The 25,411-nt window shown below is 39.7% G+C and overlaps 1 protein-coding gene and 1 non-coding gene across 7 annotated transcripts in view; both read right to left on the minus strand.

Annotated features, from left to right (window-relative positions):
• The window catches only part of SH3KBP1 (SH3 domain containing kinase binding protein 1), a 202,541-nt gene extending 179,717 nt beyond the window's left edge, over window positions 1–22,824 (minus strand). For 2 of the 6 annotated variants that reach the window (XM_087726412.1, XM_087726410.1), the window contains exon 1: window positions 22,464–22,824. In XM_087726412.1, the coding sequence (XP_087582538.1) occupies window positions 22,464–22,467 (4 nt within the window). In that variant the 5' untranslated portion in view covers window positions 22,468–22,824. The remainder of the gene's footprint in view (window positions 1–22,463) is intronic. The other 4 variants (XM_087726411.1, XM_087726409.1, XM_087726415.1 and 1 more) reach the window with 3 other exon arrangements.
• LOC148043330 (U6 spliceosomal RNA) lies at window positions 8,019–8,125 on the minus strand. The gene has a single exon (XR_015698261.1). It is a non-coding gene; the product is annotated as a U6 spliceosomal RNA (small nuclear RNA).
• Window positions 22,825–25,411: the final 2,587 nt, after the last annotated feature.

Below are 25,411 nucleotides of genomic sequence, written 5' to 3' on the forward strand. Positions count from 1 at the left end.
ATCTATCATGTCAAAAAAGGACTTAGGTAGTTTCGCTCGCATTTAGATATTTTGCCAAAAAGCCTTCTTATCTTTCCAGTCGCCCAGTAATATACAAGATCTATAGTCCCAATGTACTAACTTAGCATGAAGCATTTTATAAAATTTATCTTGTTGTTGATTGTGAGCATATATACCCAATAGAAGTATCCTTTTCCCTTCTAATACCAGATCTATTGCAATATATCTTCCTTGGGAATCTGCTTCAATTAATTTGGCTTTCATGTCCTTTCTTAAGTAGATAACTATACCATTTTTCTTCTCCAGAGCAGAAGCTGTAAAGTGTTTTCCAAGTCTTGTATTAATCAAGTATTTCTGATCAGTTAATCTAATATGAGTCTCTTGCAGGCAAATTATGTCATTCTTGAATTGTTTCAGATAGTGATTTATTTTCTTCCTTTTCTGTGGGGAATTTAAACCATTGATGTTCCAGGTTAAGAACTTAGTTGTCATCTTTAGCTCCCTGAAGCTTTTAAAGAGCCATCTGGAAATCCTGAAGTTTGATTTTCAGTCTGGCTCCACCCACTGCTTCTAAAGTAAGACCTGTAGCTTCTTGAATGGTAGCATGTGTTTGTTGTGAGGCTTGTTGCTTTTTTAATTCTTGTTCCATTTGCCTGGTGATCATGTGGGTTTGTCTTTGTTCTTTGGCTCCTTGTAACTCTGAGAGAGGAAGTTGATCCAACCTTGTTGATCCTTCAGTAGCTTGGTGTCTATCCTGTCCTTCTTGTTCTCTTTCTCTGGGTCCAGGAGGGGGGGGATGTTCAGCCTTCAATATATTATTGTAAAAATCTCGAGCCTTCCATACTGAGTTAAGACAGTATCTTTGCCCCTGATAGGTGAGTGCAAGTCCAACTGGGGCCTCCCATCTGAACTGTAACTGATGATTTTTCAGCTCATCAACTAAAAAGGCATAATCTTTTCTCGATCTCAACATTTTAGGTGGTATTTCCTTCAGAACAGTCACCTCCTGACCCCCAATTTGAAGCTTAGTTTTATAAGACTCTTGCAATATCGTATTCCTCATATCTCTTGTAGCAAAGTACACCACAATGTCTCTTGGTAGTTGATTTTGTCTGGCAAGCCAGGAGTTGACACGATAAATCTTTTCAATTTGCTATTCAAAATTCCTTCCTGGCCTTCCCATCAATTGATCAAAGGCTTCTGAGAAAATCTGCGTCAAATTTTCTTGATTTTTCTCTTGAAGGCCTCTTATCCTTAAGGCAAATTCCATCTGTCTATACTGCAACATTATAATTTCATTTTCTGCATCGCCAACCTTTTGTGAACCACATCCATTTTCGTTACCAGATTAATATTAGAATCACTAAGATCTTCTAATCTGTCTTCAATTCCCGAGACGTAGCCAGATAGGCAGTTAAAAGCCATCAGAATATTGTCTCTAATTTCCTGGTTCTGGGTCATAAGCTCGTCTGACAGTTCTTTGTGAGCAGCAGATATCTCTTCCTTAATTTTAATTTCCATCGCAGCTGCATGATTTTTTAAAGCTTTGGCTATTCTTTTTGCAAAATTTCTCGAGTCAGGGGCTCCCCTGCAGAAGTAGTGACTGTAATTTAGTGCTAGGAAGAGGCGAGCCTCTTGCACTTTTCGACGGGTTGGGGGGGGGGACTTTTGCTGCTTAGAAGCCATTCCAGGTTTAATCTTCTCTACTCAATTAGTGAATCCAGGCAAGCCAATTATCCAGCAATTACTATTTAGTTTGGTAATAAATCACTTCTTGATCTTTAAATGTTCTGAGCTCTGTAAAAGTGTCGTCAGAGCCTGACCCCTCCTAAAAAGCTGTTTGGCGCCATTTTATGTGTCTTTTCTAGCAAGTAAATTATCAGAAGGAATTCTTTAAAAAAGTGAAGTTAAAGATTTATACATACAATTAGGAGTTCACGAGTATTGGTTCTGCCCGTTTTGAAATCAGTAATAAATCAGTCTTTGTGCTGAGGGTGGGCGAAAGCCTTCGTTCTGCAACAAAAAGCAGAAGAGATTCTTGACGCAGAGAAAAAGGCTATGCTACCGGGCGACTCCCACTCCTTTCCCAGATTTATGCTCTGGGGGGATTAGTTGGAGCACTGCCCAAACATAGTTTGCTCGCCTTCTTCTTCTAAGCCCGAAGAAGAGGTAATCAAACTGCCAAACAGTTGATGGATGCTGTTTGGACAGTTTAACGCAGCCAAGATTCCGGAGCTGTTAAAAACAACAACCCCCTCAGGCCCTGCCCACCAGAAGTCCTGGATTCAAGTTTTCTTGAAGACATGCTTCAGCATACTTACTTATTTAAAGAGCAAGTTAAGAAAGGCAATAATGTCCAGTTTTCAGTGCAAATATCTATGCAATCTATTACCATAGGACTTGACAGGAAAACATGCAAAGGAAACCATCAGGGAAATTCAACTATAACAATGGTTAAATGTTGTTGCTATACTTTATATGGTCATCATACGACTATTATATACCAGTTGAATACATTAACATTCACTGTGGAATACCAGTCTACAAACTAGCCTGTTCTGACACTTCAAACAGGAAAACTTCTAAAAAGTGTTTTTTTTTTTGCCATTCAGTACATATCCTATACTTTAACTTGTGATGCTGAACCCTTCCACATATTAGAAACTCCAAAATCAATAGTAGCTACTGTGATACAATTTGTATGGACATCTACATTTTTAATTTAAAAGAACCCTTATAACAATCACTTAGGCCTTAAATGAATTGGAGCAGTAATAACAAAATTGATATAAAAACCAGCTTTTTAAAATTTTATTGCACTTGGTACTGAGGAGTGTTAAATAAGCAGTTCAAAAGAAAAAGCTGGAACACTAGTATATAATAAGAGTAACCAAAACTAACCAAATTAAGATGAACTGACAGTAGATATTGCATATCATTTATGAATGTTAAAATGTCACTGCAAAACAGTTTTGATAACAATCCGCACATGGGAAATAATTATAGCAGTTTCTAGTTAATTTCAAGAATTACTTGTACAGATTTAATGGCATCTTCAAATACGAATGATACAAATACTTTGTACCATTATTTTTCTTGTATTTAGACAGTACTGTCTAATTCTAAACAGAAAATGTAGCAATGGTTTACATTTTGTGTACTCAGCAGTAACACAGTTATAACGCCAATTTAGTATTTTAGCAAAAACTAACAAAGAAAGTCTTGCTTAGAAAGGGATTACATATTGACCTGTCCATGGTCAGTTTGGGTTGCTTTATTTACCATCCCTTCCTCCTTTTATAACACCACCTTGTTTTCCCTTTCTTTTCTCCCTCCCTCCCATCTCTACTTTCTTCCTTCCTCCTCTCCTTCCCCTTCCTTCTTCCCTTACCTTTCTCCTACTCCTACTCTTCCTCTTTCCCTTCCTACCCTCTCTCCTTCTCTTTCTCAGCCTTCCATCCTCCTCTCCTTACCTTTTTCTTCTTTCCCCAATCTTCATTTCATTCTCTCCTCCTCTCTCCCTTTCTTTCTCTATTATTGTTGGTGTATATTTCAAAACTCCGTTTATGTTTCCTTGGGATGGTATTTCCGCCAACCCTAATATAATTTAGTATCATTCCTAATTCCCTTACCTTAGCTAGTCTACCCTAGTTATGTTCCCCCCTTTATATCTCGCTCTTGAATATATTCTTATATATTTAATATTTTCTTTTATTTTCCCCTTCTTCCCCCCCTTTTCCATTTAATAGTGTGTTGCCTGGGTACTTTATCTTCTCTCTACTTTCTTTTCTAGCTTGCTTTCTCTAGACAATCATAAAATCTTCCTCATGTCTTGAAGTACTCTGATTTCTCTTTATTTTCATTGTCAACCTATTCATCTCTGCACAATCTAATATCTTTTTTATTATCTCTTCATCTGTTGGTAGCTTATTTAATTTCCAACTTTGGCCAAATACAATTCTCGCTGCTGTAGTTACATAATCAAATAAGTATCTTCTTTCTTGAATTTCTCTGGGAAAATACCTAGTATAAATATCTCTAAATTCTATTTCTTGTTGTAACATTTTCTTTAACCATGCTCTTATTTTAGTCCAATACTTCCTTGGTTCTGCACATGTCCACCTCATATGATAGTATGAACCTATTGCTTGTTCACATTTCCAACATTTCGCTGGCTTGTCTTCAGACATCTTTGCTAATTTTTCCAGTGACATGTGCCATCTATAAAACATTTTGTATAAGTTTTCCTTATAGGCTTTGGCATGGTTAATTTATAATTCCTTTCCCATAGTTGTTGCCATTTTTCTAGTTCAATCGTGTGGCCAAACATCTTTGCCAAAGTTAACATTGTATCTTTAACCACTTCTTCTTCTAACATAGTTCTTAATAGGTAGCTATATAGTTCCTTGATTATTCTTTCTTCCATTCCCATAAGTATCTTATCCAACTCCGAATTTTTAAGTTAAAACCATACTCCCTTTTATCTTTTTCCTATCTTGCTTGTATTTGCAATTGTGGAAACCATCCTATATCAATCCCTTGTTTTTCTAATTCTTGTTTTCGTTTTAGTACCCCCCTTTCTGTTAAGATATCTTGGTATCTAATGATATTTTCCATACTACTAATATTTGGATGTGTCAATGCTTCCATTGTTGAAAGCCACATTGGTATTTGTGCTGTCCCAACAGTACATAGCTAATGTAGGAATTAAGAACTGTATCCTTTAAGAAACTACCTCATGGGAAATGCAGCCACCTTATGGGAAATGTAGGCAGAACTGCCTTGTGGGAAATGTAATTCCATAACATGTGACCATATCTGTGTTCCCTGATTGGGCAACGGATATTCTGCCCGGGAAAAGTGATTTATTACCGGTCACTCTCTGAATCGCCCTTTGTTAACTGGGATGGCAGGCACTGCTCATCCCCTTCATCTCCTCATCTCCGCTCATCGAGGGATATACGAAACCACAGACTTTTTACACTATGTGATGGGACAGATCATGGAAAGTCAGAAGTATCTTAGCACTGAACTGTAAGTTTTGCTATTAAGGATGCCTGATAATAAACTTGGTCTGACAGAAGGTCCTAAGCATAGAATTTAGCTGCCTGCCTCGAGCAACACTACAACACTGAGACAGAACAGTATTTCTAAGTAATGTTTCCCTTTCACTCTTTCCCATATTGTTAACAATCCATTCCTTACATAATGTCTAAAAAATAGCCATGTGCCCTACTTTTATCATACCACAAAAAAGCATGCCAACCCAGTTGCAAATTATGATCTTCCAATGTCAATAATCTTGTATTTCTCAATAAAATCCATTCTTTCATTCAAGCTAGTCCCACTGTTTGATAGTACAATTCCCAATTTGGTAATCCAAATCCACCTCGAATCCTTGCATCTTGCAGCATTTTTATATTAATTCTTGCTTTTTTCCCCTGCCATATATATTTCCCCACTCTTTTATTCATACTTTAAAAATATTTTTTCTCTAGTTTTATTGGTATTGTTTGGAATAGGTATAGCAATCTTGGTAATATATCCATCTTTACTACTGCTATTCTTCCTATCAATGATAATTGTAGGTTTTTTCATCTTTCCAGATCTATTTCTATTTGTTTTCTCACCATATAATAGTTATTCTCCTTTAGTGTTACACACCTTGATGTCAACTGAATACCAAATATTTCACTCTTTTCACCACCTGTATGTCGTTTCCCCATCAACTCTCTTTTGTTTTTCTGTCATATTTTTCACCAGAATTTTTGTTTTATCTTTATTAATCTTCAAGCCCACTACTTCTCCATATTTTATTATTTTAACTAGTTTTGTCCTTGTTTCTCTTGGATCCTCCATAATAAACACTAAATCATCCACAAATGCTTGTAATTTATATTCTTCTTTCTTGACCCTCATACCTTTTACTTCTTTATTTTGTCATATTTCTCTATTCAAAATCTCTAGTGTCAGTATAAATAATAATGGCGATAGTAGACATTCTTGTCTAGTTCCCTTCGTAATCGCTATCTTTCCTGTCATCTCACCATTTACCATTAGCTTGCCGATTGGTTATTATATATCATTTTAATCATATTTATAAATCCCTCACCAAATCCCATCATTTGAAGTTGCATTATCATAAATTACCAGTTCACATTATGTAAGGCCTTTTGAGCATCCAGAAACAAATATGCCATTTGCTTTTCTGGGCCGGCATCATAGTACTCTAGTGTGTTCAATACAATTCGCATATTGTCTCTGATCTGTCTCTTGGGGAGAAATCCATTTTGGTCTATGTGTATAAATTCATTTAAAAGTCTCTTCATTCTTTGTGCCATTATTGATGTGAAAATTATATAATCCACATTTAATAGTGAAATAGGTCTATAGTTCTTTACTTGTTGTGGATCTGACTCTTCTTTTAGTATAAGTGTTATGTATGCTTCCATCCATGTTTCTGGCATCTTTGCCTCCCTTAATAAGTCATTGAATAGTTCCAACATTACATTGTTTAATACTTCTTGTAGTGTTTGGTACAGTTCTACCGGTAATCCATCTGGTCCTGGTGTTTTCCCCTTCTTTTGCCTTTTGATGCCTTCTGTTAGTTCCATCCTTGTAATTTTTTTCTTCTAGTGCCTTCTTAAATTTTTCTGGGATTTTGGTTATTCTAGTTTTCTCTAAAAATTGTCTTATTTTCTCTTCTGTAACCCTCTCATGTTGATACAACTCTCAATTATTTTTCCCTTTTTTTAATTTAAGTGTTGTATATTCCCTTCTTCATCCACCAATTGACTTATCAGCCTTTTTTCTCTTTCCTTTTTCATCTTGTAAGCCAGCCAATGTTCTGGTTTATTTGCATTTTCAAAAAGGTTTTGTTTTCCCGATTTTATTTTATTTGCCAAGTCCTCATTTTCTATCAGGTTCAATTTATGTTTTTGCAGTAATGATACAGCATGGGTTGCACAGGTAAACCCACCAGTGGCTGGCCAGGTTATGTGGTCTTAATAGAATGGACCTTATAAATTCATTTTAGTTTGGCTTTTATTCTAGTGCCCTGGAGTCCCAAAGTTGACTTTTAGCTGGAGTGAACCTTCTCCCCAACTTCCTCATAAGTATTACAAATAGGGCTGAACAGTGTGGCAAGACCCTGTAAAGTGGGGGCACAGGAAGTGAGAGATAGAACAGAGGTAAAAGCTGCTGACAGCTTAAGATGAAATAGGAACTTCTCTTTTTTATATTTCTCCTATGTACTTTGCTGTAACAGTCCAAATGAACTTCCCCTTTTGAAATGTCATGCTTGTCTCGTGTATGGAAACGCCTTGAGAATGTACCGTGTGGAACACGGCATAAAAGTAGGATCCTAGGCAGAGCTCAGGCCAGTTCAGATTTTGGTGTGTGAACACGCTGAACTCGATGCATCCAATAAACCTGTTTCTCTCACTTTTGTGGTCTCAAGTCCTGCTCTTTCGTAAGTAGATTACTAACCACAATCTGCTGCAACAGTTCCATCATATTTTTTACTTTTTTTATTTTGTGGGTATTTCTGCAGCTCCATCTCCAAATTTTTGTACTCTGATTCCAACTTCTTTAAAAAAAAAATTCTGTCTATTCTTTTTCCCTAAGTATGTCATTGCAAGGCCTCTGATATATGCTTTACAAGTGTCCCATACATTCTATAATGATGTGTCTTCCTTTCTATTTTCCTGAAAGAAATATGTCAATTCTTTTTCCATATATTGCTGGAAACTTTTTTCTTTCAATATTCTTGAATTTAAAGTCCATCTCCACTTTTTCCTCTGTCCCTTCCAAGTCATTGTTATTGGATTATGATCTGCCCATGTGCTTATATCTATCTCTATCTTAAATGTTTTGAGTGTTAGCTCTGTTGACATCCACATCATATCAATTCTTTTTTTAATTGAATTTTTTAAAAAAAAGGTTTTTACAAATATTTACCTCCCCTCCCCCACCTTCCCCACCTGAGCCCACCCACCCCCCAACCTTGGGCTTGTGTGAAAAATATGGAACGCTTCACGAATTTGCATGTCATCCTTGCGCAGGGGCCATGCTAATCTTCTCTGTATCGTTCCAATTTTAGTATATGTGCTGCCGAAGCGAGCACGACATCATATCAATTCTTGACCATGAGAAATGTCTGTTTGAGTAGAATGTATATTGTCTTTCTTTTGGGTGTCCTATTCTCCAAATATCTTGCAAATTTAATTCTTCCACCATCGTGAAAAATGCTTTGGGTAGGGTTTTTCTCAGTTTCTTGTTCATCTTTGTAGATTTATAGTCTATTCCATTATTTACGATTGCGTTAAAGTCTCCTAATATACATATATCTTCATAGTTATATTCTATTATCTTTTTGTGTAGGTTCCCAAAAAATTCTTCTTGCTTGTCATTTGGGGCATATAGTGACACTAATAATATCTTTCTCATGTTATTCCATCATCACTATTCTCCCCTCCCCCTCTTCAAAAGTTTTATTTGATTGTATTGTCTTTCTAATATATAATGCCATTCCCTTTTTGCTTCGGTCAGCCAGAGTCATATATAAATTTCCTAGATTTGCCTGTTCCAAACATTTTCTGTGTTGCTTTCTAATATGTACTTCCTATAAGTATATAATGTCTTATTTCAATTTCTCTAATTTGTTGAATGTTCTTCTTTTTATTAATCCATTTATATTAATGGAGATTACTTTTATTTCTTCATGTCTTTATAGGTTTAGTTAATCTAATCATTCTTAGCTCCCTCTGCTCCTTTGTCTCTTTGGTCCTTGCTCTTTCTCTTAGTGCTTTCTCTTCCTGTTCTTTCTCCATCTTCCTTTGATCTTTTCCCTTTGCTTCCTGGCATTTAGTTCCTCCCTCTTCTCTTACCAGCATTCCTTCCGGTGCTGCTATATGTTGTTCATAAAATAATTCTACTTTTTCTAGTGTATCTAGTCTGTACCTTTGTTCTTGCCAGTTTACCAAAATCGCTTCTGGAACAAGCCATCTAAAATTCACCCCTTTTTTATCAGACTCTTAATCAGAAAATGGTATTCCTTTCTTATTTTTCTGGCCTTCCTTGGGACTTGCTTCAATATCACTATCTCTCTAGAGTTGTATTTTATGGTGGTGCTTCTTGCTGCTTGCAATATTTCATTTCATTTGCAGTATTTCAATTTTTAGAGGGTTTTTTTTGACAAATCTTACATATACCTCTCTGGGCAAGTTGTTTCTCATTGCATATCTTGTATATGCTCTAAAAGTTTCATCCATTCCGCCTAGGATATATTCCTTACTCATTTCTGTAGCCACTGAGAGAATTTATGTGATCTTCTCTGCTAAATTCTCTCCTTTCTCCTCTTCTATGTTCTGGAGTCTTAGATAGATTTCGGATCTTTCTATCTCCCCAAATACACTGGTTCCATCCTGCTTTTTATCAATTGCTGTCAGCCTATAATCTATCTCCTCCACTTTTTTCTGTTATTTCTGCCTTTTCTTCCATCTTCTGCAGTCTCTGCTCGTTTTTCCCCATCATTTCCTTGACTTCTTTCAATTCATCTTCCACCTTGTCCATTTTCTCTTCTACCCTATTTATATGCTCCATGAGATCCGCATGTATGTCTTGCAACATACTTCTTAGCTCTTTAATAGCTTTGTCTTGTTGTGTTACTGTGCCTGTTGTTTTCTGTGTCATTGAACTGGGCGGGGTGGCTGTTGCAGACGCATATGATGTTATTTTCTTCATCTTGGTATTTGGTTCTGACATTGTTGTATTTAAGTTGTAATCAAATTTTGTAATACAAAGAATAGATTAGTAGATTAATTGTAATCCTGGAATCACCCACATCGGCCCAAGCACCAGCCTCCAATAAACCGACCACTGTTCTTGGGCCCCATTTTCAGGTTCTTGCTACCTTAATCCATTCACTTTATAATGCCAGATGAGCTGAGCTGAGCTCCAACCAATTGATGTTGTGTCTCAGTTCTGATTGAGACCATTGGCCCTGGGCCAGGTGAGAGTCTAGTAGGGCCGCCCAGCCAAACAGACTTGCATCCGTGGTTAATGTGAGTCTTTTGGGCTCCCTGAATGTGACCACCTTGTCAACACTGGGGAAATCCACCATCTCAGAGAGATTAATACTTGTGATACTCTGACCAAAACACCGGAGGCACTGCATCCACTCCGCTGGTAAGGGAGAAAGAACCATTGTAACATCCTAGCATGAAGCCTCACCCAGAGTACTAAGTCTATGCAAGATATTTTCCTTAATAGCTTTGAAAGAAGAACTATGGGAACCCTGCACTCCTTGTGAATGTGTCGAATCAAGGTCACTAAGCTGTCCTGGTATTCCTGTGAAAGGTGCACCTCCCCTGTACTGGTGTCTATTATCGCAGTAATTGAGTTGTGGGAGCTAAATGGCTCTTCTCGAAGTTAACCAAGAAACCATGGGTCTATAGAGTGTTAATGTTCAAATTCAGGTCCTTAAATGCCCAATGGGGGGGGGGGGGGACACCTACTTGGATGAGTATATCATCCAGGTAACATTAGAGTCTTATCCGGGATTGAATGTAGGTAAGCAGCTAGTACTGCCAGAATGTTGGTAAAGGCTCTGGAGGCTGATACCAACCCGAAGGGTAGAGTCCTGTACTGGTAATGAACTCCAACATATGAGAACTGGAGGAATCTCCTGTGTTCTGGTAGGATCATGATGTGGAGATATGCCTCTGTTAGATCTATGGATGCTAGAAAATTGCAACCCCTAATGCCTTCCAGGATTGAACGAAGGGAAGACATTTTGAACTTCTTGTATACTAGATGATAATTTAAATGTTTCAGATCTAGAATTGCACTCCCCCCCCCCAAGACTTTGGAACCATGAAGAGGTTGGAATAGAACCCTTGACCTCTGTAGGCCTGCGGAACTAATTCTACGGCCTTTATCTCCAACAGGTGATGGATAGCTGATTGAATTAGATCCTGTTTCTCTCTACTGTTGGAGACAGGAAGTTTCTGAAGAAATTAGAGGGTGTGGAAAGAAATTCCAGTCTGAGGCCAAATTTGACTATTCAGGACCCAGGTGTCTGAGGTAATATTTTCCCATAGGTCTGCAAATAAGGCTAAGCGCCCACCTTTGAGAAAACTGGGTATGGAATTACCTGGTTCTGCAGAAGGGGCGACCACCTCTACCATGAAAGGGCCGTTTACCTTGGAGTTGAAATCAGGAGCATCTGTCAGATTGTCTATCCTGCGGTGGAAAAAACCTCTATTGCGAGTTAAAGTCGCTGTCTGAGACTCAAAATGTTGGCCTACGAAAGTACAGGGAGAGATGATGCTTCTGTCATTTGGTCATGGTTGGCAAAACCTTACATTTGTCTTTAGAATCAGTCCAATGATTTGCCAAATAGAGCATTTCTTGTGTAGGGAGATGCGGCTAGTGAGTGAGATCATTCGCCGGCATGGGATTAAATACCATCAATACGCAGATGATACTCAGTTGTATCTTTCTGCCCCGTGCCAATTCAGTGTAGCGGTGGAAGTGATGTGCCAGTGCCTGGAAGCTGTTAGGGTCTGGATGGGAGTGAACAAACTTGCACTCAATCCTGATAAGACTGAGTGGCTATGGATGTTGCCCCCCAAGGACAGTCCAGATATTCCATCTCTAAGCCTGGGGGGTGAAACTTTACACCCCTCAGAGAGGGTCCACAACTTGGGTGTCCTCCTGGACCCGCAGCTGATATTAGAACATCACTTGTCAGCTGTGACCGGGGGGGCTTTGCCCAGGTTCGCCTGGTGCACCAGTTGCGGCCCTACCTGGATCGGGAGGCACTTCAAATGATCACTCACGCCCTCGTCACCTCAAGACTTGACTACTGTAACGCACTCTACATGGGGCTGCCCCTGAAAAGTGTTCAGAGACTACAATTGGTCCAGAATGCAGCCGCACGAGCGATATTGGGTGTACCAAGATACACCCATGTTACACCTATCCTCCGCGAGCTGCACTGGCTTCCTATCGGTCTCCGAACGTGTTTCAAGGTGCTGGTTATTACCTTTAAAGCCCTACATGGCCTAGGACCTGGATATCTGCGAGACCGTCTTCTGCCGCATACCTCCCAACGGCCGATAAGATCACACAGGGTGGGCCTTCTCCAGGTGCCGTTGACCAGACAATGTCATCTGGCGACTCCCCGGGGGAGGGCCTTCTCTGTAGCCGCTCCGACCCTATGGAACGATCTACTCCCAGAAATCCGGATCCTTCCCACTCTCACGGCCTTCCGAAAGGCTACCAAAACCTGACTATTCCGGCAGGCCTGGGGCTGTTGACCTCATGAATGAGGTCCAGCCCCGCCTAGATTGAGTGTATGAAGTGATCTTTTAATATGTTTTTTTCTCTCTCTATTTTTAATTCTTTATTTTTAGAAATGTATTTCTGTAAGCCACCCGGAAACCTTCGGGATTGGGTGGCCTATAAATTTATTAAATACTTAAATACTTAGTCTCCATTTGGATTTGGCGTCCGCCTGCCATTTTTGAAGCCGAAGCATCTGCCAATTTTGAAGGCAAAGCATCTGCCTTGCCATAACTGAGGAGGAAAGGGCTCTGGAGGTTTATTTAACAGCATTTAGAGTAGTGTCCGCTGAGAACTGCGTGGCCATGAACAGCTTGTTTATGTCCTGTTGTAATCTAACGTCCTGAAGAGAAATCCTCTCTTGCATTTGTCTAAGCCACAGCAGAGTTGTGCAGTTAAAGAATGAAGCCAAGGAGGCCACCTTAATCTCCCAAACCACAGATTGAAATGTTTTGCGTAAGGTCAATTCAGATTTTTTGTCCTCAGCTTTTAATTTATCTGTGATATTACCTGACACTAGCAAAGATGGAGATGCCACTCTCTAGTTCTTGCTGAGTCACGGGTCTGTCTGCAGTGTGTGCTGAACCTGCTCGTAGTCTGGTTGTGCTCCTGGCCTTGAATAATAAAGATCTAAATAAAGCAGGAGGAAATAGGCCCGTAAAGGCCAGAATATCCAGGGTGAGTCCCTCACCCTCTAAAATATCAGTTCCCTTGGCCTTCCTCCCCCATGATGGACAGTTCGCTTCTCAGAGAGGGTGACTCTGGTCTATTGGGCCAAGTTGTGTGAAATTCCATGTTTAACTGATTTTGACACTATGCTGCCAGAATCTCACAATTTGCCAAGTCATTCGGGTGCCTCTGCTGGAGGCCCGGAGCTATGCCATGGGAAATGGCCCAGTAAATAATGGCCCTGAGGTTGTCAGGGATTTCTAGTGGTCGCAATCCAGCTGCAATTGGTGTAAAGGTGGCCTGTGGGGCCAATCTGATTCTTTGATCTGATTGCCTTGTTGCAGGCTCTATGCAGGCAAAAGGTCCTGGGGTCCATCCCCCCCTCCATGGCTTACAGGGGAGGGGATATTGAGCTACCCCTCGGAGAGCTGTCTAGTTGTATCGGAGAGTTGGAGGGAGAAATCTGGCCAGTTGCAGGAGGGTTGGATGTGGGCTGTAAGGCCAGAGATGGACTAGGCCTATTCCCCTGTTTCTCCCTTGATCATTCTGCTCTGGCAATCTGTTTGTCCAGAGCCCTGTGCCTCCTCATCTCATCTCTTTCAGTAACCCTAGATGGGCATCGGTTGTCAAACTTATTTCTGGATAGATTTGTCTTATTAACTCCATCTTTTTCGCTCTTTCTTTTTCTCCTGTATCTTGGAGTTTGGAATGAAGCACCAAATTATCAAAGTCACTTTTCCAGCTTCCCTTCTTTCCACCTTCACTCACATTTACTCCATTAATAAGTTCATCTGATGTCTTATCTTTGTTTTCTGTATTTTCATTCTCTTCTTTAATTTCTGGGGCTCCAATCCCACCATCTTTTTCTGTGATACCCCATAGTCTGTCTATTTTCTTATCAAATCTCTCAAGTCCTTCTAAGATGTTTTGAAGTCCAGCCAAAATATTTTGGATTATCAAGTTTTCTTCATTTGAGTATTGCTCCATTTTTCAAAGTGAAAAAAATATATAAAGAAAAAGAGGAATTTGATAATTGCTGCCACTCTAGCCTGTCAAAATTTTTTAAAGAATATATCTATTTTTATTTTAAATCTTAAGCACAAGTTCTTTTGTTTTTTTCAAAGTAGAAGGGTTCTTATCTTTTTCTTTCCTTTTCCTACTCTTGCCAAAATATTTTCCACAAGCACCAGAAGTACACTATTCATGTCCTTGAGTCTTTATCAGGTTTTAAAAACAAGTTCCAAACCTTTCTGTTGCAAAGTCAGTGTAGTCAAATAGGAATGAACAAAGGATACATTGTTTCAACAAAAAAACTTCAGACTTAGGCTTCCAAGTGGCAGATTTCAATTATTTTTAATACTTTTTCCTTAAGTATCTTTAATATAATTTTATAACAAGTAGAACGAGAAGTTTATTAAAGTTAAAAAAAAAAAAATTAAGCCAAAAAAAATTAAAGTAGTAAAAAGAAATAGAGGAAAAAAGATCAGTCCATTCACCTCAAGCAGAAAAACAGGAAACGTTGCAATCACTTTAATCCACAAGGCATCGTAACAAACAAGAGCAAAAAACTTTCTAAGGCAGTCCAATAGAGATTAAATTCGCCGCTTTGTTCTTACTTAAAGGGCTAATTTAGCTTAAAAAAAGTTTCTTAGGGCAATCTTCTAAAAGTAAAAAAAAGAACTTCACCAGATGGTACACTTTCACTTCTTCTTTCTTTCCAGAGACGTCTCTGACTATGTCAGCCTGGGGGCTGCCTGTTTGCTGCTGGTTAGAAGCGCTTCCCTTGGGTCGATCAGGGACTTTGCCGTGTCCCTGCGACCAGCAAGATCTTGTCTTCCAGTCACCATCTCTTTGGGATGGTTTAGGTCCTGCCGGACCATCCAGGGCAAAAGTGTCATCGGGGGACTCGGACTGTCGAGTCCGCATGATGTAACGTCATGATGTTTGCTCCTCCTCCTCACTAGATGGGCATTGGCTAGCTTGCAGCCTCTTTTTATGGACGGATTGTGCCCTGGATCTGGTAGTTGTGGCCAATCCTCCATCTGAGTCAAATGCAGGGTTCGCCATTTTGTTTGGGCTCCCTGGCCTTGTTGCGTTATTCACATTTGGTGCCCTGAAGATCGGGCAGCATCTGAGCATCCTGCCATTTGCCCTGAAAGTGTTCCTTACCTAAGGGTAAGGAAAGGGCCATGTTAAACAGGGCCACTGACTGGCACTCTATAAACATAAGGGCAGAGAAATAACAATCTTTTGCTATTCTTATTGCCACAAAGCAATGCCTAAGAAAGGCTTTCCCCTGTACTCAGGTGAACCCTGTTTTCCTTCAGCAAAACACTAGGAATCACTTACACTGCTTCAACTCCCAAAGCTCATCTGAAAATCAAAGGGTTTTCTAGGATATACATGCAGAGAGAGCCTGCAAAACCACAATTTGATCCAAGGCTGTTGTGAGACTCTCAACCTAATTGGTGGCTAATGCCTCAGTTGAACTGTATATCAATGTTCATGGAGCAGCCCCAAGCTCCTTCTGGAAATGGAGATCCATCGAACACCTGGAGCAAACCAATTAAATAGGTCCTAACTATGTTGCTCTTTATTTGTGAACTGCCCAGAGTTTATTGGATTGGATATTATTAATTAAGAATTAAAGAACAAATTAGCCATATATTAACAAAATTAGCTGAAATTTGAAAAGAAAATTCTCCTTTACTTTTGGAACTGCATTAGTAATTTAACCAAAAATAGTATATATAATAATTGAAAAATGCAATATCTACATTGAAAGTCTACATTGAAAAAAATAAGATTGCAAATCTATGCTCAGCTTGTAAATACAAAAGCATATATACACTGCATTGCTATTGCTGCCACAAACTTAAAACCATTTGTTTTTTCAGAATCACAACCACAGTCTATCATGTGGAACAAAAGAATGAGCTATTATATATAGGTTTTACTGCAAATCTCCTAAAAGAAAGGGGAAATGTTCTTCCAGTCACTGCATTATGTTTTTTCAGAAGAGAGTTGGATGACAGTAGTAAGAAAACATTACAGGGAAACTCTCAAATAACTACTATACCCCTAGGTCCAAGAAATATGCTCTTACCGCATATATTTTTCAATATTTTATTACAATAAAAATGGAAGTAAAACTATTGCATAAAATAACATATATAATACTAACTTCAAAACAAGAAACAAGATCATGGCAGCATAATCCTATGTTTTTATCCTGAAGATACAATAGTAGATTGGTAAAAGAATAAAGAGGAGATCATAGTTTCATGAGATCAGTATCTTTTTTAGTATGGGTATAACACTATGGGTAATGTTTTCAGAGAGACTGCAGATATTCTCTCTTCCAGGATAAAGTATACTGTTGTCTTCTTAGGATGCAATTTCTACTGTAGAAAGTTAGTTAGCACCCACCCTTCTCCTAGAAAAATGAAATATTCTAGGAAATATTAAAAGGGCAGAATGGAGAAACAGACGAGAAATGGAGAAACACGTTTTTTTGGGCAGGAAGCAGACTCACTCTTAATAGCCCCCACCCTTCTCAATAGCCCACAGCACATGTCAGCACTTAAAGAGATGGCTAGATCTATTCATAAGCAAATGCCCTCACCCAAGATCCAACAAAGATAGGATTAGCCCTCAGCCATAATAGGAATTTCCCAAAGCCCCTTCATTACATCACCCAGCAAGATTCAACTAAACCTGGGACTCAAGACAACCTACAAAGTTACCCTTACATGGCTTCTTGGTAGTCTGACAACCAATCAGAATACATTTCTTTCACAGGAACAAGAAGCAAGTTCAAAACCCAAGTGAGGGTATAAATCTCTCTCCCCCCCCCCCTCTCTCCCATGTCCTTGATTGCCCAGGATCTCAAATCATGTGGTCATGTCCACCATTAAACCATCTTTCCAAACAGCCTCCATGTTCCCAGTGTCTTTCTTCCCACTTGGAACTAAACCAGATGGACATTTCTTCCACCACTACTTATGCTTAATATGTGTGGATTCCTCCAATTGCTACTCTATGAAGTTGCCAATGTTCTCGATTTAGCAGAACTCCTCAGTCTTTGCAAGCTTCTTGACAGCTCATTATATAACAATGAAGCTACTTCAACCATAGGAGATGGATGACATCCCCACCCCATATTCTGTTATCTGAAAAACTTCTTTCAAAAGTATAGAAGTTCCTTAATATGAAAATTTGTAATAACCAACATTTTGGAGTTAATATTTGAGCAAAGAGAAGGAAACATGCTAAATAAATATTATTTGAAAGTTATTTGTATTCTCTTAAAATGCATTGGGAGCCAAGGACAATAAAGTATCTTTCACAACAAAGTTTCTTCTTTTCACCTAGCACATACTTATTATACATAATCTGTATTCGGATGCAAGACCAATTTAAAAGTAAATTAAAACAATCCAATACAAACCATCTGAACAAATTTTTATTTGTATTACTATTTTGTTTCCTTCCTGGATTAAAAAAAAAACTTCTTCCTCCTTTCCCACTGAATATTGTTCCCAAGAAAGATTTGAATCCCTGTCTTACAAACTTTTGTTTTTTTAACCAGAGTTTAATTGTTTTCAATTGTCTTTTTGTTTTATTTTTTTACTCTTTATGTGTCACAACAGGTAGTACAAAACTGCATAAACTGTATCTTGAGGCGGGGCTGATGTCATGATAGTACGACATGCGATCTTGAAGCTCCAAGATTGCCATCAATATCTCTGCTGCTGGACGCTCCTCTTGGACCTAAACTGTCCCATAGAGACGGTGATAGAGAAGGGCACATCCTGTTGATCCCCAGGACATCACAAAGTCCCTGGTAGATCCAGGAGAAGCCCTTTCTTTGAGCATTTGATAATCTTGTGCAAAGTAAGAGCTGGTGTTACATTTTAAGGACTCTGAGTTTGTTTATTGAAAATGATAGTAGGATGAGCATGGATTGTTTATACAGGTGCTCCTCTGGGGTACTATCAATAGCTGGACTGGAGTGAAAAGAAAGCTTGGAGTTGAAAGGAAGAAGATTGCAGTGAACTTGTTTGGAACTTAATAAAAAAAGCCTTGGATTCTATATAGTGGCAGTGTTTACTATCTGGAGGAAAAGATCAATACAGATGATGTTCCAGCACCAAAAAGAAAAGGAAGTGACATTGCAGATGATTATGCAAGAAATTCAAAAAATACAAGAACAGAGAACATTGAAAAGAGAACAAAGAATATTGAACAAAGAACAGGAAAAACAGATGAAAAAATTGAGAATATCCACCAAATGATAATGAAATACTGTATGAGGACAGGTTTCAAAAAACTGAAGAAAAAGACGAACAAAGAGATAAGAAAATTGGACATATTGACAGCAGATTGAGCATGGATGAAAAAGACAAGGGTGGAATATTGGAATGAGAGATCAACAGATCAGAATTTTACCTCAGATTCTAGAATAGAGAAGTAATGATAGAAATTCTGGCAGAAGCATCGATGATAACCAAAGGGAAGTTGATGGAAGGAACAGACAAGGGGTTTTGCCTATTTGCTATTGCTCAAGACAGAGGAGAAAATATAGACAATGGAGATTTTAGAAACAGCACAAAATCAAGGCCCTGTATGAAACATATTTGTCCTTTTGTATCTGTAGCATAGTAATCAGCAAATGAACTGCAGAGAAATCGCAATTATTTCTGAGATAGACAAATTGTTTTTTGCATTTGCAAAAGGCATCGTGAATGAATAGTGAAGTTAGAAACTTTTCAATCACATCCTGAATCTAACGGAAACAAAACACAGTTAACAAGAAGCATCTATTGTATTGGGGTGGCATGGCAACTGTGTAGTTTCTGTAGTTAAGATTTGCTTCTGTAGATAAGATTTCATATTAAATCAAGTTTAAAAACTTTAAAAAATTCATCTGACTAGTAGATTGAAATAATAGGTGTCTCTGTTAACCAGCGCACAAGAACAACTATTCTACATCATTCCATTTTATAACTTTTGTTTTGCTTAAACCTTATTATGCTCGGAATGTCATGAGTCGATCCCTGACAGATAAGTAAATAAGCTGTCTAATGTAGGTAGCTAGGTTGGATTAGAAGGCCTTTCAGAGATTTTCAGTTTTATGAATAAGGTCAATTCATGTAGCATACTAATATTTAAGAAATGGATGCAGAGTAAAAGAATTGTTTTAACACTTAACTAAGTTTTGATTCAGCACTTTAAAACAGAAGCAAAATCTACTATACGTCTTCAACGTGGACTAAAAAAACAAATGTCAAATTTTTCGGAGTATAAGACGCACCTTTCCCCCCCCAAAAAGAGAATGAAATTCTGGGGGTGTCTTATACACTGAATACAGCATTTCTGGCCTCCTGAAACCCCACCCCCTTCACAAAAATGGAGGTACAGAGGGTTTGGGAGGCCTGCAAAGTGCTCCTGGGGGCTGGGGAGGGCACAAATGAGCAAAAATGGGCCTTTTGTTCTCATTTCCCTCCCCCCACCGCCACCCCATCGCCCCTAGGAGCACTCTACAAGCCTCCCAAAGCCTATATATGCACTGTTTTTTGCAAAAAACGGGCCCGTTTCCGTGAAAAAGGGGCCGTTTGGTACTCGTTTTCACCATCCCCAGCAAGAACAAATTTGTGGCTTTCAGTTGGGCATGTGGTCATAAATCAAGGACTAGTAATATTCTATTTTCTTTCATGTAATGAAACTGGGATGAAGGTTTTAAATATATCCTTCAATTGTACTCATATTCTTAGAGTTCAAATTCATATTTTATAGGGAGCTGTCAATAAATTTCAAGAAAATTTACAATATAGATTTAGTCAGAGAACAAGATTATTATGTATGAATTATAACAAGTGGGTGGTCTATAGACAATCAATATATTAAGCCCCAAATATTTAAAAGAATACTAAGAAACTACACATTCAAGTCAAACACATCAAAAGCATGAATACAGAAGTGTGTCTTACGTAAATTATTAGACTTTCTATTATTAGAAATTCTGGTTTAAGATGACTGAAGCTTATCCAAAAGGCAGAAAAGTCCCATAGTGAGCAAAAACATTTAAAAAGGGCCCTGTGTAGGGTATCGCTTAGTAATTTATTTAATAATACTTTCATATCACACAGTTCATACAACTCTGGGTGATTAGCAATAAAATAAAAAATGCAGAAACTCAGTAATAAATATAAAATTATAACAAATGTAATTACAATCCATTCATAACCAACCAACAAAAACCATAAATCCATAAATGTCATCCATCATCTGTCCAACTACATAATATAAAGTAATATATAATATAAAATGAGAGTGTAGTTCTGATAGACAGTGCTTCAAAGTCCACAAATGGAACAGAACATTAGAAGTGCATTTCAATTTTTCACTTTTCATACTAACTACACAGGAAAAATTACTGTATCACATACAAATAATGTGTATTACATACACATTACTTTGTTATGCTAAGTGTTGTTTTGTTTAAAGTATATTTTGTCTTGCTTTATACAACATATGAAGTCAAAAATAATGATTTGAAAATTAGAAAATATGAGAATTTAGCCACATTCTGCAAAGTTGCATATTAAGCCTCACATGCTTTTATCAGAAATCTAGTGCATGATTTTAACTGCACTAAATTTTAAATACAGTACCAGCACAGTGAATGAATCTTTATCACAGGATCCTCTAAAGTTCTGCAGTGAAAAATAGAGGCAATGGACACATGAACTAAAATGCATATATAAATCTGGATAGCTGAAAACTTTAACAAACATGAAAAACCTCTTCACCCAAACCTCGTCCCTATTCATTTATGTGACACTGGATAATTCCCCAAAATAAACAGATATTTTACCTTTGCCAATACTTTATTCTGCACAATTAGGGCACTTAACCAAAATATCCTCTAATCAGTTGGCTGTACTGGCTATTTCAAGAGAACTGCACACTCTACTTTCCAATAGTATGAATATCAGCTGCACAGAGAGTCATTGTATTTACAAAAAAAGGAGAATGACTGAATGCAGTCCCTTCTTCTGGAGGAAACAGGCCTCTTGCCCTTCAGATGGATAGTGCCTGGCACTGCTACTTCTGCTTCTCTTTAACCCTAATAACAATATAAATAGTTGAGTAATGTCTTAATTTTGCTAACATGCCACAAAAAAGATTTCAAACAAATCTCATACTTTTCTTCATCCAAGTTCCTGAAGAGGTTACTATGCAAGAAGCCCAAATGAATGTAATACTACCTTTTTGTTGCTCTTCTCAGAATAGGCATTTTTCTCACCAAGTATATCTGATTATAAACTAGAATTTTGATGGAAGAAAAAAGAGGGAGAAGAAATATTCCAGAGCACTAACTCTAAGGATCCACAGTCACAGTTTGATCTGTGTGTCTGTTTCAAACAACTTTTGGTAACTCTGATGACTGGCTGCCAAGATTAATAAGGGTCAACAGCTGGGGCCTTTTCCAAAAACTTGCCACTCCACCCAGGAGCAGATTCAGGTAGGTACCCAAAGAAAGGATAGCAAAGTTGTGCATTCCCAATTGCTCCTTAGGCATCTCTACAAGGAAGAGGAAGGGAGATGCTGTTTAAAGCAGCCAAGCAGACATTTCGTGCGGTGTCGGGAACAGAAGGCGGGAGAAAAGTCCACAGTTCCCGTCCCAGAGAGAAACAGAGACAGACAGCGAGAGAGACGCAGAAGTCAAATGGGTAACACTTCCCTCCGATTTCCTGTCATATCGGAGGTTAATTTCTGCAATGGCCTGCCCACTCGCGCACCACTGACAAGAAAAGCGCTCCTTCTCCGGATGCCAGAGAGGACGCCTCGCTCGCGCGTTCCAACCCCCGGCATCTTTTCTCTACTTCGTTCTCTTGCTTCACCACCACCACCCCTCCCAACTAGCCGTCTTCTGTCTGTGGCGCTATGCCAGCCACCCGTGTGGTGCAACGACGGCGCCACGGAAGGAATTCCCTCCCTATCCTCCGTTTATGAATGGATGGTAGTGCTTGTTTGACAGCGCTTGAATAACAAGAGATGGATTTGGCCTCCCGGCTTTCATTCAAGGCTTACCAGCAGCCACTTCTACCCTTCCAAGTGCCCAGGCCAGAGTCAGCGCGCAGACCAGACAATTAAAGGTCTCCAGAGCTGGGTGGGAAAACAGACCTGATGTTGCCCCTTTTCCCTCCCGCAAACGGATAGAGAGAGATAGACAAGACACACCCTTCGGATGTGTCCTACTCCGTCTCACGATACTTGCCATTACTATTGTAATGTCACAAGAGACGAATAGCAATAGCGACCCCCCGGTTCGGCCTGCCTCGCGATCAGCCACGCAGCAAATCTCAGCCAAAAAAAGGGGGGAGGGAAAGGAAGAAAGTCAGGCACATACTCCAAGCTCTGTCTACTTTCACACTTACCCATTTATGTCGAGTTTGGATTCCGCCAGACAGGGTGAAAGTTAGAGGTTTGTGAGGCGGTGAAAGGCAACCGAGCCGATGCGGTTGAATTACAGGAAGCTTCTTTTCTCCGATGGCAGAAAGAGCAACGTCTTCGCTTCCTTTCGACTAGTCAGTGCCCATTGCAACAGCAGCAGCACTGTTGCATTTTATTTCCTGCTCTGAAATTCTCCCGCCCTCCGAAGAAAAGAAGAATGGGGGAATTGTTTCTCGACAGAAAAAAAGAAAAGGGGACGACAACAAAGCACCTGACGCGCTAGCGAGAAACGTAAAGGAAGAGGGGGAAAACGGATCGCACCTTAAACTGCGAGAGGGAAGCAACGAGCGGGAGTGCGCGCGCGCGTTAGGGCGGGAACGCAAGCAAAGGGGGCGGCGGGAGCGGTTCACTGCAAGGGAATGGGCTGGCTGAATGGTGGGTGTCGCCCTTCCCGAGACCCTTCGTACGGCAAGGTAGGAAGTGGAACTACAAAGGGAGCTGGCGCTCAGTTACCTACTCGACGCCGACCAGCAGTGCCCTGACGAGCAGGAAAAAGGCACGAGAATGCCCCGCTCGGCCGATCCTATCCTCGGGCGTCCGGCGGTATCCGGGAGAAAGCGTTGCTCGCCGTGATATTTATTAAATCGACTCATATGGCCGTCCATCTCGCGAATGCGATTCAGGACATCTAACAGCACGTTAAAGGAATAAAAAGCAATTTAAACAAAGACTAGAGACCTACAATGGTCGCCGAGTGTAAACCTGGACAATCAAGACCATTCAATGGTCTTCTGATCCCCAGGTCTTGGAGCAATCCAGGTCTATGAGAAGCTGGCAGGGTCAGGGCCAATCAGATTTTGGGGCCTATAGTGTACCAGAGGACAGGCGCCAGGTCAGAAAGAGCAAGTTATGGGGTTTCATAAGATGACATTCTTTCAGGGGCTGATGTGTGCCTTTCTTGTTCCTCCCCATCCCTTTAAGTCCAACAACTGGAAAAAATCCTATAAATCAGTGTTTTTCAACCACTGTGCCGCGGCACACTAGTGTGCCGTGACATAGTGTAAGGTGTGCCGTGGGAAAATTACTTTATATATAGTCAATATAGGCAGAGTTAAATTTTTTTAACATTTTCTAATGGTGGTGTGCCTCGTGATTTTTTTCATGAAAAAAGTGCCTTTGCACAAAAAGGTTGAAAAACACTGCTATAAATAACCCACCCCATGCCAAGAAGGATTTTATAGGTAAAGCTAGTGCTTTGAATTCTAACCAGAAGCATACTAGCAGCTAATTCATCTTAGTGTTGGTGTAATTATGGCAACAATGGTGTAAGGTAGGTATATCAAAGTTACCTGTAGTTGCATTCTTAACCAGTTGCAACTTCGAGATGTTCTTCAAAGGCAGCCAATTGTAGAATATGTTGCAGTAAACCATTCAGGTTATCACCAAGACATGAGTGATCATGAACAGTCCAGGAAGGTGAGGATTTTAGTGGATAAAACAAAGCAGTGCCAGACTCCTAACCACAGTTGCCACCTATTATTCAAGTAGGAGCTGTGAATCCAGGATCCAAGATCTAAAGAGGTTTTAGCCCTAAGACAAAATAGGAAGGGTAGAAGCAATCACCATGCAGGGGAGTAAAATAACATTAAGACTTGTCAGGGTATTTAGTGTGAAAGAGGTGTAAGAATTCAGGGGCCCAGACATCCCGAGTGTTTACCCATTCAGACTGTGAGGGAGGGAAATGTTTCCAGGCCACCAAATACTATATTTTTCTCCTATGTTTTCTGGAATCTAGGATTTCTTTGATCTTGGAGTGTTGTTCACCTTCGATGAGGAGGGCAGATTAGCCTGGTTGAAGAGAAGATACATGCTCAGCCTTCAACAAGCTAACATGAAACACAGGGTGGATCCACCTAAGGGTTTTGGGTAGCTCTACCTGTATAATGACTGGATTGACAATCCTAACAACAGGGAAAGGGCCTACATATATTCTTTGATTTCTGGGTAGTCTGTAAGTAGTTTGTAGATAAGAAGACCCTGTCCCCTACTTGGAACTCTTTTGGCTTAGCTCTTTTATCAGCCTGTTTTTTGTGGGCTTGATGTACCTTGTCTAGTGCCTTACAGGTGACAGCCAAATACATTGAAGCTGTTCAATCCATTCCACTAAGGAAGGAATCTGGGGTTTCCCCCAGGGCAGTTCTGAAATGAGTATGAAATCCTGACCAGAAGCAACTTTAAATGGGGTGAAGCCAGTGCTACTATGAATCGAGTTACAGTATTGTAAGTGACCTTTGCAAATGGCAGCAAGTCAACCCAATTGCCTACTGGTAGTTTATATAGCACCTGAAGTACAGTTCCAGAACTGAGTTCTCACATTCACAGGCTCCGTTTGTTTGAGGGTGATGGGTGGAGCTTAGACCCTGGGAGGAGCCTAACAACTTCAAGAACTCCCTCCAGAAGTGGGAGGTGAATTGTACCCCCCCTACCCAAAATGATGCGATCAAGAACCTAGTGTAATCTATACACATGTTGGATAAATAGTTTGGTGAGCATTTTTTTCGGAGGGAATCTTGGAGCAGGCTATGAAGTGTACCTGCTTGGAAAATAAGTCCATGATCACCCAAATGACTGTGTTCCCCCCACAATCAGATAGTTCAATGATGAAGTTCATAGATATTTCCTTCCATTGGGCACTAGGACCGGCAATACTCTGGAGGAGTCCAGCAGGCTTCCCTGGAGTCCTCTTAGCAGCAGCACATACAGGACAAATGGCCACATAGGTTTCTATGTCCTTTTTCAACGAGGGCCACCAGAACTGCCATTTGACTAGGTGAAAAGTTTTCACAAAGCCAGTGTCCAGCAGCTTTCAAATCATGGGCCCGTTGCAGCACAGTTGCTCTAAGACTAGCGGGGATGTACAGCTTAGTGCCAA

This window comes from Thamnophis sirtalis, unplaced genomic scaffold, assembly GCF_051295495.1.
Source record: "Thamnophis sirtalis isolate CommonGarterSnake01/CBP01778 unplaced genomic scaffold, rThaSir2_p1.2 scaffold_12, whole genome shotgun sequence".
NCBI classification, from domain to species: domain Eukaryota; kingdom Metazoa; phylum Chordata; class Lepidosauria; order Squamata; family Natricidae; genus Thamnophis; species Thamnophis sirtalis.